Source organism: Staurois parvus, unplaced genomic scaffold (genome assembly GCF_062004578.1).
Source record: "Staurois parvus isolate SC_StPar_1 unplaced genomic scaffold, SC_StPar_1.0 ptg000458l, whole genome shotgun sequence".
Lineage (NCBI taxonomy): Eukaryota > Metazoa > Chordata > Amphibia > Anura > Ranidae > Staurois > Staurois parvus.
Window position 1 is genome coordinate 476,065 of NW_028318254.1, and position 14,696 is coordinate 490,760.

The following is a 14,696-nucleotide window of genomic DNA, read 5'->3' on the forward strand; positions in this document are numbered from 1 at the left end:
CTCCATGGGGACTGTAAGTGTGGATGAAAAAAAAAAAAAAAAGGGGGGGGGGGGGGTTTACTGCGATGTTAAGGGGCTGAGGACACTGATGCAAATAGGGGGCTATTATGTGAAAGGGGGGCTGAGGAAATGGATGTAAAGGGGGGACTGTGACATTAAGGAGGTCTGAAGACATGGATGAAAAGGGGGACTGTCATGTTAAGAGAGATTGTGATGTAAAGGGGGGGATTGTGATGTAAACAGGGGTTGTAATGTGAAGGGGGCACTGAGGACACTGATATAAAGAGGGGCTATGATGTGAAGGGGGGACTGTGACATTAAGGGGGTCTGAGGACATGGATGTAAAGGGGGACTGTGATGTTAAGAGGGGTTGTGATGTAAAGGGGGGGGGGACTAAGGACACTAATGTACAGAGGAGACTGTGATGTGTTACAGAGCAAACATGAGTTTTGGACCTCTGTTGGAAGAAAATTTGACTGCCTGGACCTCCATGAATTTTAATTCAAGACCCCTGTTGTAGCAGTTGTGAATGGTCCCAAAAATAAAAGGTGTATCCATTTTGCGCGCAAACTTCTCACCTCCATTCTTCTTGGATGCAAGGCCAACAGTAGAGCTGCTAGAAACTAAGCGGGAAGGCAGGCCAGCACTCCCTCCATGTAATATATAAGCTCATTTACTGCAAACAGCAATCACTGACATGAGTTTATAGGACATGCAGGTCCTCTTTGTAAAGGCTCACTTCACTGAAAATACTGTAGAGTATAAAGTCAACATTTTTTCTGGCTAGCAGAACTGAGTGCTGGGGTACCTGTAGACTAAGTACACCCTGGAATAGACACATTGAACACATTGTATAGAGTAGTGCAGGATTTTTCGTATTGTGTAGAATTCGTTTCCCTGCATTATGGTTATATTGAGAGGTGTAGTATCTGTCGTGGTTGTGTACATTTCATTTCCTTGAAGCCTAAGCTACAACTAGACAACTGTTCTGTCACCTACGCCCTTGACGTACTTCCTCTTTCCAAAACATGGATGACAGTGTCATCACCTTGACGGAGTGACTAACATCTGGAGCTTACAGGGATTCTGGCAGGAAAAAGAAAACAGCAGACTAGGAACAATGAGTTCTTTGCCGGAGGTAAGTAATGTCAGGAGTTCTAGAACTGCAAGTCACAGCAAAGCAGGCCAGGCTGAGCCACAGGCATGGCTACCAGGGCAACCTGGGACTGCGGTCCTTCAATGGCTGGGGACTATGGCTTGGTCAACCTTATTCTACATAGGATAAGAGAGCTCCTGTATTATACTAGAAGTAAACCATAAATAAATGGATGTTAAAGCTGATCATATACAGGTCGAAATTAGGCTGGTTCAGCAGGGACTGTCCGAATTTAGATCAATGTGTGGCCACCCTGTTTGACAGAGGTTGAATGGGAATGTTGGAAAAACTGACGCCAATGATCACTTTCTATCAGAAGCCTATGTGACAGGGAGACAATGTAGATGAACAATTAAAAGAGACGTATGAGGTTTAAAGAAAAAACAATAAAATTATACTCACCTAGGTGGATGCAGTATTGATCCGATGCTGCAACTGTCTTCCACCAGCTCCACATTGAGAACTGAGCGATCAAACACTGCTGATTGCTCAGTTCTCCCCTCCGCTCTAAGCAGAGAGCTGTGACTGTCAGTCTCCAGCTCTCTGCAGCGCCAGGCTGGGGAGGAGAGGGATCGGCTGGCTCAGTCTCCCAGGGGAACAGCTAAGAGGCTGAGCCAGCTGCCGGTCCGGGCTTCTGCGTAGATCCCGACCATATGGTTTGGATCTTTACAGAGTCTGGACCTGCTCTGTGACTTCAGCCGACAGTGGGCTTTAGCAGGACACAGATAATTTGCTTTTTTTCCCATTCATTCTGCTGGATAAAAAAAAAATATATATATTCTTCCATCCACACAGGTGAGGTATCGTACCCCCTTTTGGTACACTGCATTCTCCCAGCAGGGACTCTCGCCTTCCTGAATAAACTGTTCAATGGCTACAGCTAGCTGATTGAGAAAAATTTTCCAACAAGCCCATGCTCTGTCATACAGGCATGGCCGCACATGGATTGAAGTTCAGCTAGTCCCTGATGAACTGGCCGTATTTCAGACAATATACAGCCAACTTAACCTATTTAGGTTCTTAGAGTGCAGCTCCAAGCGCCTATCCAACCTTTTCTAAAGGCCCATAACTCTCGAACTCTCGAGTGCTGGCAGCTGAAGTGCCCATCCTAGGTTACTGTGAAAAGTGTGACTCGAAGATGCAGCACTCCTAAGCAGCCTGTGTACTAGATCAGTAAATGGAAAGTGTCCTCAGCATAGGCTCCTCCAAGGCCATGAATCCAATGCATTTCACCCTGCCCACAGAGCCTAGTTATAAAGCTGACTGGGGAGAAATTTGTGGCTTAGGAATCTAGGCTGAGGCCACTTTCCATTTACTGATCTAGTACACAGGCTGCTTAGGAGTGCAACATCTCAGAGTTACACTCTGCATTTTTAGCCAGCTTTAAGAACAGGGACACAGCATTGTCACCCTAACTGGAAGTGCCTGAACAAAGAGCTTCATGGGCAGGATCACCAGGTATTAGTAAAATATTGCATTTTTTTTTTAAAATGACATTAGCATGTTAAGCTTATATGAGATTAGCAATTGGGTTTACGCTGACTTCAATGACTGTTCTCTAGGAAAGATGGGGTGCATCGATCCCAAAGTTGAGAGCACTGTGAGCGGCCCAAGTTTTCTCTACACATAAGCAATGGATTTTTGCATAAAAAACAATAGCATTTTCTACCCATTGCACTCTCTCTTTCTTCTTTTCTCCAATGGGTACTTTTTATATTACATACATCCAGCGGCGGACTGACCATTCAAGCACTCGGGCACTGCCCGAGGGCCCGGGGTCAGTAGGGGGCCCCATGAAATGCCCCTGGTACCTTTTATAGGCTTTTTTGGGTGTGCTTTGAGTAGGAAGGGGTTAAGGTTGCTAACACCCAGGTGTTCACGCTTCTGTTCTCTGGCCCATCCAGGGGCGTATTTACCACGAGGCAAACAAGGCACTTGCCTAGGGCAGCGTTTTTTTTTTTTTTTAGGGGGGCAGCACCTCCTTCCAGAAGAAGTAATGAAAGAAGGGACACGTACACCATGGGAACCAGGTGGGATCCGAGAGAGGCTGCTGGCTGCTTCATGGTGTAGAGCCTGACTGTCGTTCCCAGGGATGTCTGGAGCTGTGAAGATGAACGTCATTCTATCTCCGAGGGAGCTATAGGCTTTTTTGGGTGTGCTTTGAGTGTGGGCAAGGACACAGGGGCCACATGATCCCCTATTGCCAGGGGGACCCCATGAGTTGTCAGTCCACCCCTGCATACATCTATCAGTCCATGTTGCAGCACAGCAACCAATCAGAATATACCTTTGTAATAAAGGAAGAACCTGACTGGTTGCTGTGGGGTAATAGAGCCGTTGATCTTTCATGCCTCGGACACTTTTGATAAACCGAGTGAAAACTCTGCTATAAGAAGAATTGGATTTCTTCGAGGAATGTGCACTAAACTCTTGGTGTGAATGCAGTCTGCGCACATCTTGTACAGGAATACACTGAACAATGCATCCACTGCTCTCTGTACGCCTCTTTGATTAGATCTGAATAGAGGGGGCTAGTGTGGAAATCGGAGTGAAGGAATCTGGAACAATGCTACCTTTATGTAAACACTAAAGTGAACTCGGGCTTCTGATGAGTAGGCAGCATGAAAAGATTAGTTTGAATTCAGGGCACATTGCAGGGGCTGAAATATCATTCAGGTGCTAAGCTGAAAGCACACTGGGCCCCATAATAGCAGTTACATAATGCATTATTGGTGCAGCTGTTTTCATCGGAGATATAATGGACAATCCACATCACTCGAAAAGGGAGACGTTTCAGGTACATTTCACTTTGGTCGTGGTGCCATTGATCTATGAGTGGAGGCAGAAAAATGTGCGGGTGTGGTTTGAATATCCTGTTGTCTATTCCAGAAAGTCAATAACGATTTTTAAGCTGGCCATAGATGGATTGCAACTCGGTTGGTTCAGCAGGGACAGGCAGAGATTTAATCCATCCATGGGCAGGCCGATTGTACTGAAATCAATATACCAATCGACTTCAGTACAACCGGCCTGACGGGTATTTTTCTTTTGATCACTGTCGGAGGCCATAGCTACTAGCAGTGATCATGGTGTTTTGTTAGGAAAGGCTCCCCACCGGCAGAGCACAAGAGAGCTGAGGGAGGGATTTCCCCATCAGCACACTCAGTGCTGATGGGGAAATTGAGCAATTTGCATTCCTGGAACCCATGGCTGCAGAAAAGAAAATTGTAGAATGTATGGCCTGCTTTAGTTTTAAGTTGCAGTTCACTAATTTGTAAATGTGCTACTCAGTTAGGATCTTTTTGCGGGTAAAGTAGTAGGTTCACTAATCTGCTGCCCATCCCTTCACCACAAGCAAGCCACTTTGTTTACACTAAGAGCAAACGATGTACCTGGCACTTCTGTGTATGGGGAGCTTCCCTTTCATCCCACATGACAGCCATAGTGCTTGGTGATTGGCCACGTAGGCTGTCCTTCCTGTCATATGGGAGAGTCCTAAGCCCTGTGCAAGTCCCAATGTGGAGCATAAAGGAAAAGTTCACCTTTACATATTACATAATAAAGGAACATCTTTTAGCAGGTAAAAAAAAAGTGCATTCATTATTTTTTTAAAACAGGAGTCTGGAAAGCATTAGATCCACAATTTACATATCACGGGTTCAATGTCAGGCTCCGGCACACACTGCCTACAGTTCTGTTGTCTGTACCTCTGTATGGGCTGTCATTGCATGACTGTAGGCAGTGTGAATGAACTACAAGCATGCTGATGCCCACAGTTCATTCAATATAAGTCTGTCTGCCGCAGTGACTGAATGACATGAATGTGGGAGCGGAGCCACAGTACTTTAAAAAAGTGACAGCGGATGCAAAGAGAGGAACCCTTGTGCCCGCTGTCACAGGATGGGGGGGGTATGGGGGGAAGTAGATGCAGGAGCTGTAACATGTTACACGTTACATCCTAAAAACAGGTGTAACATGTTCCAAAGGTGACCTAGCCTTTAAAGGGGAACTTTAGTAAAAAACAAAAAAAAAAATGGGGAAAAAAGGTAAATAGGCTGGATTTTTATTGCAGAGGAAGATACACACAGCTCAATGTACAATTTTGGAATCTGCATGCATGGAAGTGATGTAATTGTGGCCTGGTCAATTAAAACATCTGAAGATCAGCAGCCTGGAAGATGACCGGCTGAAGATGTCAGCAGACGTTGAAGGAGCTCTGGGACCCTGCATCACTGGAATGAATGCAGCTTCGGTTTTAAGCTAGCCATACTTGAGTGAATGTTGAGGTCCTTGTTGAACCAACTGAAAATTGCTCAATAGGCAGCTCCTGCCCATACTCCATTTGATTGACTTTTGTCATAGCAGTATGCTGGAAACTTTTCAGCCCAACAGACGCTGCTTCCATCAAATGCAGCTGCTGTCTGGGTATTCTGACAGCTGCCACTGTCAGCTGTCAGATTGCGATAGCCCAACGAAAGTTCATTCCCTGCTGTTTAGCATGGATGGAGGAAACGGTCAGATTACTTTTTTTTTCACTGAATGAAAAGCCAACAGTTCAGGCATTCTAACAGCTCCCGCCATAAGCTGCAAGAATACAATAGCCCAGCAAGGGGATTAGATAATCAATGCTGTTTAGGGAGGATAGAAAATTCTGTTTGATTTCTCACGTTCAGTGAACAAATAAAAGAAATCTAACAGCATATGGCCAGCTTTATTCAAAGATTCTGCCTTTCACTCCCGGCAGCTGAAAGCGGTGACGGGGGAGCAAAGTGCATGCAACACTAGTGAAGGCGCGATTCAGTAAACCAGTTTTTTTGCCAGACAAAGGAGCAAGGCCCCGAAATGCGTTCCAAACACACAGATGTATGGCGGAGAGTAGGAGAAGGAACTTGCTGAGGCTGAGAAAAGGCAGCCGATGTTCTGGTGGGCAGAGACGCTGTATTCACATGGTCCTGGACATCATCACTACTTGTTTGTGGACCGGTCACAAGCAGCAGGAGGAAAATACCAACTTCTCATGTACTTTGTGAGTGCCTTACTACTTGTCTTAATGATTCATTACACAGTCTACACTATGCCAGTGTGCTCTGCATTCTCTATTCACTTCTGTGGTTTTGCCCTGCAAAGCACAGGTTCACTTTATCATCATATTCCTGATGGTGTCAGATGACCTTATTAAATAAAAATCCCTATAGTTAGACATTTCATGCTCTCACCTTTCTATGCTGCTCATAATTTCGAATAAAGTCACGTAGTTGCTCCTCCCGGCTTTCTAGGGTGGAATACAGCTGCTCCATTTGGCTCACCAGGTCGGCCTTTTCCGACTTTAATCTCCTGCGATCTGCCTTCATGGCTGCAAAACAGGACGGAGAAATGGCTATAAATATTTAATACACGATTCAAAAACACAGTCATGCCGCAACTGCAAAAACCTGTTGAGGAGGTTTCACAGGCCTCCAGTGTTATAATGCAGAAAAGGATGCTGTGACCATCTGACATCAGTTCTTATTTTTAGAACATTCAACCTAGCTCTGATCCTCAATGGTTTTCCCATGTTTATATACACTTCCTTTACCCTATGAAAAGCACACACTTTAGTCTTCAATATTTAAAGGAAATAACCATTTACCTTGGTCTAAATATTCGTTTTGGATGCAGTGTTAGGAAGGAAAAGCTAAGAACCATACATGAGCACTGAGCATCATACAATCAGAATGGCTGTGACACAACTGTAAAGTTATCGGACTGTATGGGGCCACAGAACGACTACAGCGACTACAGTTAGCACAGAAGACTACAGTTAGCACAGAAGACTACAGTTAGCACAGAAGACTACAGTTAGCACAGAAGACTACAGCGACTACAGTTAGCACAGGGCGACTACGGCTAGCAAAGAATGACTACGGCGACTACAACTAGTACAGAACGACTACGGTGACTACAGTTAGCACAGGGGGACTACAGTTAGCACAGGGCAACAACGGCTAGCACAGAGCGACTACGGCTAGCACAGAGCTACTACGGCTAGCACAGAGTGACTACAACTAGCACAGAGCGACTACAACTAGCACAGAGCGACTACGGCTAGCACAGAGCGACTACGGCTAGCACAGAGCGACTACAACTAGCACCGAACGACTACAACTAGCACCGAACGACTACAACTAGCACCGAACGACTACAGCTAGCACCGAACGACTACAACTAGCACCGAACGACTACAGCTAGCACCGAACGACTACAGCTAGCACAGAACGACTACGGTGACTACAGTTAGCACAGAACGACTACGGTGAGTACAGTTAACACAGGGCGACTACAGCTAGCACAGAACAATGGCCTAGGCCATCTTTATGTAGAGCAACAATTCTTTTTTCCAGATCCTCAGAGAGTTCTTTGCCATGAGGTGCCATGTTGAACTTCCAGTGACCAGTATGAGAGAGTGAGAGTGATAACACCAAATTTAACACACCTGCTCTCCATTCACACCTGAAACCTTGTAACACTAACGGGTCACATTGTACCGGGGAGGGAAAATGGCTAATTGGGCCCAATTTGGACATTTTCACTTAGGGGTGTACTTACTTTTGCTGCCAGCAGTTTAGACATTAATGGCTGTGTGTTGAGTTATTTTGAGGGGACAGCAAATTTACACTGTTATACAAGCTGTACACTCACTACTTCACATTGTAGCAAAGTGTCATTTCTTCAGTGTTGTCACATGAAAAGATAAAATATTTACAAAAATGTGAGGGGTGCACTCACTTCTGGGAGATGCTATATACAATGTTGCCTTCAACATAGGAAGCCTTCACAGCAGCAAGGAACTGATTGCGAACTTTCAGTACAGAACTTTCTGCAGCTCACAGTTCAAAAGAAAAGAAATTGCTTCTGAATATAACAGAACATTACTGGCAGCTGATATTTTCACTGAAGTTCAGTCAAGCTTTCTTGCGGTTCTTTAGCTTGTAATCCATTCTTACATGAATGGGCTCTAAAATCAATAATGGATATGCTGCAGATATTGTACAGCCAATCTGTCCCTCACCCTGCTGTGGACATGGCTTAGGTAAAAGCCGAGGGAACAGAGCAACGCATGATGGGTATTCTTCTGATGTTTTAAATTCAGCTTCAGTAGAGATAAGGTCAAAGAAGCTGGTTTGCCCAAGCCCTCATGTTATGCAGCTTTGTGTGGTTAGAACTATAGACATTTAATATTTCTGCCAAGCTCCTATGGGTTTATACACATTCTGATCATTCCAGTCAAGACCAAGATGAAGGCAAACAATGCTGGAACGTTTTAAACTAGCGTTTTGTAGCGTATGTGCTATAACAAGACATGAGATATATTACACACAAGGACCTATACAATACTTCCATAGGTGATCATTTGTGTCTTGCACCTTTTATTAAAGGTCTGTGAGAGATCATAGACCTAAAACTAGCAATAACAACGAAAGATCAGCTGTTTTCTGTATTATTCCAAGTTCAAGCTGTCTGCGTAATAATATGTAAGCAGTGTTTCAGTCAAGACACCCTTTAAAATTATGAACAGTCCCGAGGAGCCCTTTAAAATTATGGACAGTCCCGAGGAGCCCTTTAAAATTATGGACAGTCCCAAGGAGCCCTTTAAAATTATGGACAGTCCCGAGGAGCCCTTTAAAATTATGGACAGTCCCAAGGAGCCCTTTAAAATTATGGACAGTCCCAAGGAGCCCTTTAAAATTATGGACAGTCTTGAGACACCCCATTCTAAAATGTGAAAAAGTATTCTACTTAAATAAAGCAGCAACATCCACAAACGTAGGACACCCAGCCTTAGAGGTGATTTATTCTTCCAAAGCAAATACACCTTTGCAAACTGGTATTGACTAGTATTCCAATGTTTCTCCTCTCCCTCAGTTTTTCTTCATCACTGAGCTAATGTGACCCCAGCATTGATGGAGAGGGGCAGGGGAGGGTCAAACAAGAATGCTGTGCCGGCAACCAGCATCCTCCTTATCAACTGATGATGTAATTGGTTGTCAGCACGCCAGCAGCTAGAAGGTTATAATGGTGCACAATAAAAACCTGTGACTTTGTGCAACTAAAAGGCAGGCTTGTTCCACTCGCTGGTTATGTTTTGGCCAATTTGTAGACTTCATCAGCCAAGGTACCCCTGAGGAAACGTCAAGTTACCCCAGGGTGCCCAGACACACTGGATGAAAAAGGCTGATGTAGAGGATACATACAACTGAACTCTTTATTATACATTTAATCTAATTATGTGTGCATTGAAAAAACATTAACGTATTTTTGGCTATGCCTGGCTTACATATCCAAGTCTTGAGATCTCCTATAATCTTCTACAAGGCAGCACTAAGAAGAAGAAAGAGTCACTTTGAGCCAGTCGGGGCTCTACAGATTTACTGTAGGGTCCAATGATGGCCTCATCAATGTGTTCAGCTTTTTAATTGTCCACGCAGTCTTGGAGGGTTCCTGGACCAGGCTATATTGTGTAGGTCCAGAATAGTCTGCAGAGAGGTGCAGGACCTTTTTGCAAAGCTCACATATATCTATGCATTTAGCTGCCTGCAATTCACCTTCCTTTAGATTGTAAGCTCCATGAGCAGGGCCCTCCTATTCCTTCTGTACTGAAATGTATTGTAATTGTACTGTCTCCCTTATATTGTAAAGAGCTCCGCAAACTGTTGGCACTATATAAATCCTGTATAATAATAATAATAATAATAATAATAGGGACTCTTTCAAGTAAGTTAGGGCAACCCAAAGTCCTTAATTACCTACTGAGAAGTCATTGAAATAGGAAAAGGCTATAGGCCCTGGCCTGGATACTATGTGCATTAAGTTTACATGGTGTCCATGTGCTTGCATGGGTTTCCTCCAGGTTCTCAGATTCCCCCCCCCCCATACACAAAAGACATGGTGGAAGGTTAATTGGCTCTTGCCTAAAATGTGCCCTAGTGTGATATTCTACTACGCAAATCCAAGATGGCAGCCTCACCATCTGCCCCAACAGCAGCTAATGTATTTAGTGTCCCCAGGGAGAAAAGCCTTACTAAAATCTAAATTAAATTAAAAGGGCTTTTAAGTCAACGTTATTTAATAAAATTCCAGCCCTTATGACTTTTTCAAAAGAGAAAATTGAAGTTTCATAGCTTTGCTGAAATTACCTTTAGTCGGAGATCCAGTCTTAACTTGCACCTACATTCCAGTTCTGGATTTATGATAAAATTAAGGAATGTGTTTTTATTTTGTTCAGGCTGTTTGCAGTGAAAACTACTAAAAACAGGTTTGTACAAAAAGAAACCGTCCAAGTGCATAAAAAGCGCAGTTGTTTCATAGCGGGAATCATAACATGCACTCTGCCAGCCATAATACAATGGAGGATTAAACACCATGTTGTGATATTAACCCAACATTACATGGTGTCTTCAAGGTATACTGAACTGAAATCATTTTGTTGCCTTTTCTGTCTAGTGCAGGGAGATGTATACATTGAATGCACGGCACATGTACCAAAGTGCCTGGTTTTACAAGCTGTACTTTTACAACGGACAGCCTCATTCAACATAAAAACATATGAGGTGTTATATGACACTTATTGCATGCCAGGGTCCTAGAGCGCCTCTAATATGTCAGCCAAATAGGTCATAATGTCGCTACTAGGCACTTTTGAAATGTCAGACAATGGTAAGTCGTGATGGTGCAAAGCTTCCAACAGCCGCAACCTGAACTCCTCGCCTTATTTTAGGAAATGTATTGGACATTAATTTACTAAAGCTGGAGTGCGCAAAATCAGGCTCACTTCTGCCTAGAAACCAATCAGCTTCTAACTTCAGCTTGTTCAATTAAGCTTTGGCAATAAAACCTGGAAGCTGATTGGTTTCTATGCAGAAGTGAGCCTGATTTTGCACTCTCCAGCTGTAGTAAATAAACTGCTTTGCGTCTGTTGCAAAATATTGCACTTTTACAACATACACTCTAGGAAAATGGGACAATCATTACAAACTCTTATCACTGGCAACTCCAGTTCACATATCAGCCCAAAAAGGTTATACGATTCCTTAGAGAAATTTAGTTGGACGTTTTCTGGTTAGAGTATCTCTGATTACTCAGGTCTCCTCAGTATTGTCATATAAAGGCTCCCAAACTGTTGAGCCAAGCATACACTGAAAATTCCCCACCACGCCAGCAGTTGGTGTATCTCCTGTTATTCTGGTCTATGTATCATATAAAAGGACCCCAAACTTTTGAGCCAAGCCTACACTATGAAAATTCCCTATCCTCCAGTAGTCCTCTGTGCTTTCAAATAAAGGACCCTGAACTGTTAAACCATGTCTACACTGTGAAAATCCCCCACCCCTCAGTGGTTGGGGTATCTCTTGTTATTCTGGTCTCCACTGTATCATCAAATAAAAGGACCCCCAAACTGTTGAATCAGGTCTACAGTGTGAAAATCCCCACTCCATAGTGGTTGTGACACTTCTTATTACTCCGATTTCTTCATTATCGTCATATAGAAGAACCCCAAACTGTTGAGCCAAGTCTACACCGTGAAAATGCACCACCCCACCAGTAGTTGGGGTATCACCGATTACTCTGGTCTTCCCTGTACTTTCAAATAAAGGACCCTGAACTGTTAAACCAAGTCTACACTGTGAAAATCCCCCACCCCTCAGTGGTTGGGGTATCTTTTATTTTTTGGTCTCCTATGCCAACATAAAGTAAAGCAGAACTGCTGAGCCAAGCCTATGCTGCGAAAATCCCCCTTCTCTCAGTAGTTGGGTATGTGGGTATCTCATTATTCTGGTTTCCACTGCAACCCCATGTAAAGGAACCCTGGAAAGTTGAGCCAAGACTATGCTGCGAAAATCCCCCTTCTCCCAGTGGTTGGGTATGTGGGTATCTCATTATTCTGGTTTCCTCTGCAACCCCATCTAAAGGAACCCTGGAAAGTTGAGCCAAGCCTATGCTGCGAAAATCCCCCTTCTCTCAGTGGTTGGGTATCTCATTATTCTGGTTTCCTCTGCAAGCCGATGTAAAGGAACCCTGGAAAGTTGAGCCAAGCCTATGCTGTGAAAATGCCATACCACCCAGTGATGTCACACAAATTCATCTGTTACAACACCTTCAAAGATACTCACATTAAGGAAAAAGAGATAAAAAGGCATTATGAGGATAGGATAACAAAACAGGGTTTTACTTAAGGCCATCAGCGTGGATGAAGGAATCCCTCACTGTGCATAGTTTTTTGACAGCAGGCCCTGTCGACTGTCAAAATACTTGAACAGCGACTGCATCTAATAGGATGTCGCTGCTTTTCGACTGGCAATTTTCTGATGGCTCCTCCAATTTTTTAATTGATGATTATTGGGCGGGGGGGGATTTCGTTTGTTCATCAGGAACCACTGAAGATTTGTACAGGGTATGGCCAGCTTTAAATATGAGCTCTTATATCCATCCTACTACGGTCCTCATAGACAATACTTTGGGAACTTGGATACTGCTGCAGCTCACAAAAAACAAACAAAAAAAACGTCAATAAGCAATTGTATTGGTGGTTTTCATCCTCACTGGAGATGTGCTTTAAGGGCCAATTAAACTGGATCTACAATATATTTTCAAAGTCAGGAAGAATCAGCTCAATGCAATTCTTTCTAGACACTGTGCAGTAATTCAGATTCCTCTCAGCTGTCTTGTTCAATGCAATGAAAGCAGCACTTTCTCTTCCCCGGTTCTTTACTTCGCACAGCTGCATCAGCTCTATTACTTTGTACTGCCAGACCTTCAGGGAAGAGCAGCCCTGAAATATACATGGTCTGGGAGCTCACATGTGACAGCCCTAGTGTGCCAATGCCTCTCCCTTGTATATGCTGACTAAATAGCCCCTTACAGGGAATGTGTTTTGGTTTTGTACCCAAGTTTCTTTACTTATTTTGGCTAGGGAAAATAAACATTTTAGTCTAGTAAATATGAAATATTACAGCATCATCAAAATGCTTCATTTTCTATTTGTGCCAGCAAGTGCATGTTTACGTTTCATTTAAAATGTGTACATCTTATTACAGACTGTTCAAAAATCCTTTACAGGCTCCTGTAGCTCAAGCTGCAAAAAAAGTGAAAGATTCATCAGCAGTAACTCATCCCTTATGAGATGGCTTAACCCAAGTTTCAATTAGACAGGGGTAGCCAGAAGGCAAGCAGCCACTGCTGTGCCAACTCTGACTAACCAATCATACTTTGGGAAAAAAACAAAACAAAAATAAAACTGACCTTAAAAGGATAAATTCACCTTTGGAGCATTACGCCTATACTTTGAGTGTAACATATTCCGACTACTGCCCCCCTCCCCCGAGCCAATCTGCACAGTTGTATGGAGCTCTGCCCACACAGCAAAGTCATTCATTCAAAGAGAACTGTGAGTGAAGAAACTACAAATCCCATCTGCCACCACGGCAGTCAGGCTTGTAGTTCTCGATGGAATACAAGTGTGCTGATCAACATGCTTATAGTCCATTCACTCCTCCATCTTTTAAACTGAAAGCCCTTAGGGAGGTGTGGGCGCAAAGTTGAAAGAAGAGTGTGCAGGAGCCTGACATTGCACCTACCATCCACTGATCACATGCAATGCTTTGAATGCTCCTGCAGGAAAAAATAATAAATGCACTTTTTTTCTGCAAAACTATGTGCATTTTAAAGCAGCATTTGCAGCTTTTAAAGAGGTTGTAAACCTCAGACATGAAATATGAACAAAAAATATCCCTCTATAGTGTATAAATGACAATAACGGGAAGATTTACTAAAACTGGTGCAACTCTGCATAGAAACCAGTCAGCTTCCAGGTTTTATTGTCAAAGCTGAATTGAACAAGCTGAACTTAGAAGCTGATTGGTTACCATGCACCTGACTTTGGGCGCACCAGTTTTAGTAAAGCTCCTCTTAAGTGTCATTTCTGTCTGCTACTTCATTCCTCAGCATGAACAACTTCTGTCAAGTTTCCAGACATCAAGAGAAAAAAAGGTGACAGAGGAGGGAGCTCCAGCACACAGTCTATGATTGACAGCCTCAGCTCTGTTCCTCTGTGGTGTGTGAAGGGGGTGTGTCTCTCTTCCCTCCAATCAGTTCTCAATGCTCTCCTCAGGTTGCTCTGCAGTAATTTCAGCTCTCTGCCCTGCTTTCTGAAAATTCAAACAAGCTCAACAATGGCCAGCTCAGTGGACACAGATGACTGTTCATGGATATTCGATGAATCATGTGACTGCAATTCAATACATAAAACATTTACACATGGTTAAGAGGTTCAGTAGTTTGATCAAACACTAGGCTGCCTATAGACATTAGCCAGCGGCTGATCAAGAAAGAGCTGATTTGGCTTTCGAACAATCTTGTACATGATGTCATTTCTAAACACATGGGACAACCTACAGTAGCCGACATAAAAATGGGTTCCATACCTGCCAAGTAGGAACAGAAAAATTCATAGTGGATGACTGAAGACTGCACAACCATGGCCTGCTCTGGCAGATCTCGATTTCGG

General features: G+C 43.6%; 1 protein-coding gene across 4 annotated transcripts in view; it reads right to left on the bottom strand.

Annotated features, from left to right (window-relative positions):
- The window catches only part of KAZN (kazrin, periplakin interacting protein), a 739,264-nt gene that overhangs the window by 74,725 nt on the left and 649,843 nt on the right, over positions 1–14,696 (bottom strand). For all 4 annotated transcript variants that reach the window (XM_089688889.1, XM_089688888.1, XM_089688890.1 and 1 more), the window contains exon 6: positions 6,373–6,509. In XM_089688889.1, the coding sequence (XP_089545015.1) occupies positions 6,373–6,509 (137 nt within the window). The remainder of the gene's footprint in view (positions 1–6,372; positions 6,510–14,696) is intronic.